This window comes from Octopus bimaculoides, chromosome 11, assembly GCF_001194135.2.
Source record: "Octopus bimaculoides isolate UCB-OBI-ISO-001 chromosome 11, ASM119413v2, whole genome shotgun sequence".
In the NCBI taxonomy this organism is placed as follows: domain Eukaryota; kingdom Metazoa; phylum Mollusca; class Cephalopoda; order Octopoda; family Octopodidae; genus Octopus; species Octopus bimaculoides.
Window position 1 is genome coordinate 21,397,666 of NC_068991.1, and position 873 is coordinate 21,398,538.

Here is an 873-nt window from a genome sequence, read left to right on the forward strand (position 1 = left end):
TAACAATGGAGCTTCTTTTTCAACTTCTAGTTGTGAATGATCGACAACTGCTTTGACTTTTGCCTCGACATTAGACTCACAGTTTCGGCCGTCGAGATTAGTTTCGTTCACAGGACTAGATGCTTGTTGTGTTGAAGTATCTTTTAAAGCAATATGCCAAACAGTGTCAAAGTCAACTTTGTTTTGTTTAGCTGCTTTTTTGACAATCTTCTCAGCTGTATTTATTTTCGAAGTGGCAATTAACCACCGCACAGATTCCTGCAGGAAACTGCAATCATAGAAAGATAAACGTGATATAATAACTGTGTTGTCAGATGGTATTGAAATTTGTGTGTATGTGCGTGTGCGCGCACGCGCGTACGTGTATGTGTGCACTCATGGTCTCGCTTAGTTTAATTTAGATTGTATTGCGTTCGATCATGTCTACTAAAAATATATGTTGTTTGAATGTACATACGTATGAATATATAAAAGTAATAGCTATATTGTACTTATGTTATATACAAGCATTCTTTTTAAGTTTTACGTAGAAGGAGCCATCCACAGCTGGTCTACAATGCGATTCTTTAATGTATGCAGATTTGTGCCTTCTATTTTCATCAGGCACAACAAATATGACTACTCAGAACAAATTGAGGACTAGTGTGACCTAATGTGAATATAGAGTATAAAAGGTGTGAAGATCAGAAAAGGCGAATACATTGTCAGCTGATCAGCAGGTGAAATAAATTAATAAAAGACTGAACCAGTGCGTGTGTTTATTACCGGCATAATGCCTCTCCCAAGGTTTAATTAGTCTTTTATTAATTTATATAGTCTTTTGTTAAATTATTTCATTGCACTCTTGCAATCTCTTCAGTAACTTGTTTAAAT

General features: G+C 35.5%; 1 protein-coding gene across 1 annotated transcript in view; it reads right to left on the reverse strand.

Annotated features, from left to right (window-relative positions):
- Nucleotides 1-873, reverse strand: part of LOC106869225 (organic cation transporter protein) — an 11,611-nt gene that overhangs the window by 774 nt on the left and 9,964 nt on the right. The window contains exon 5 of the mRNA XM_052971672.1: nt 5-268. Within this exon, the coding sequence (XP_052827632.1) occupies nt 5-268 (264 nt within the window). The remainder of the gene's footprint in view (nt 1-4; nt 269-873) is intronic.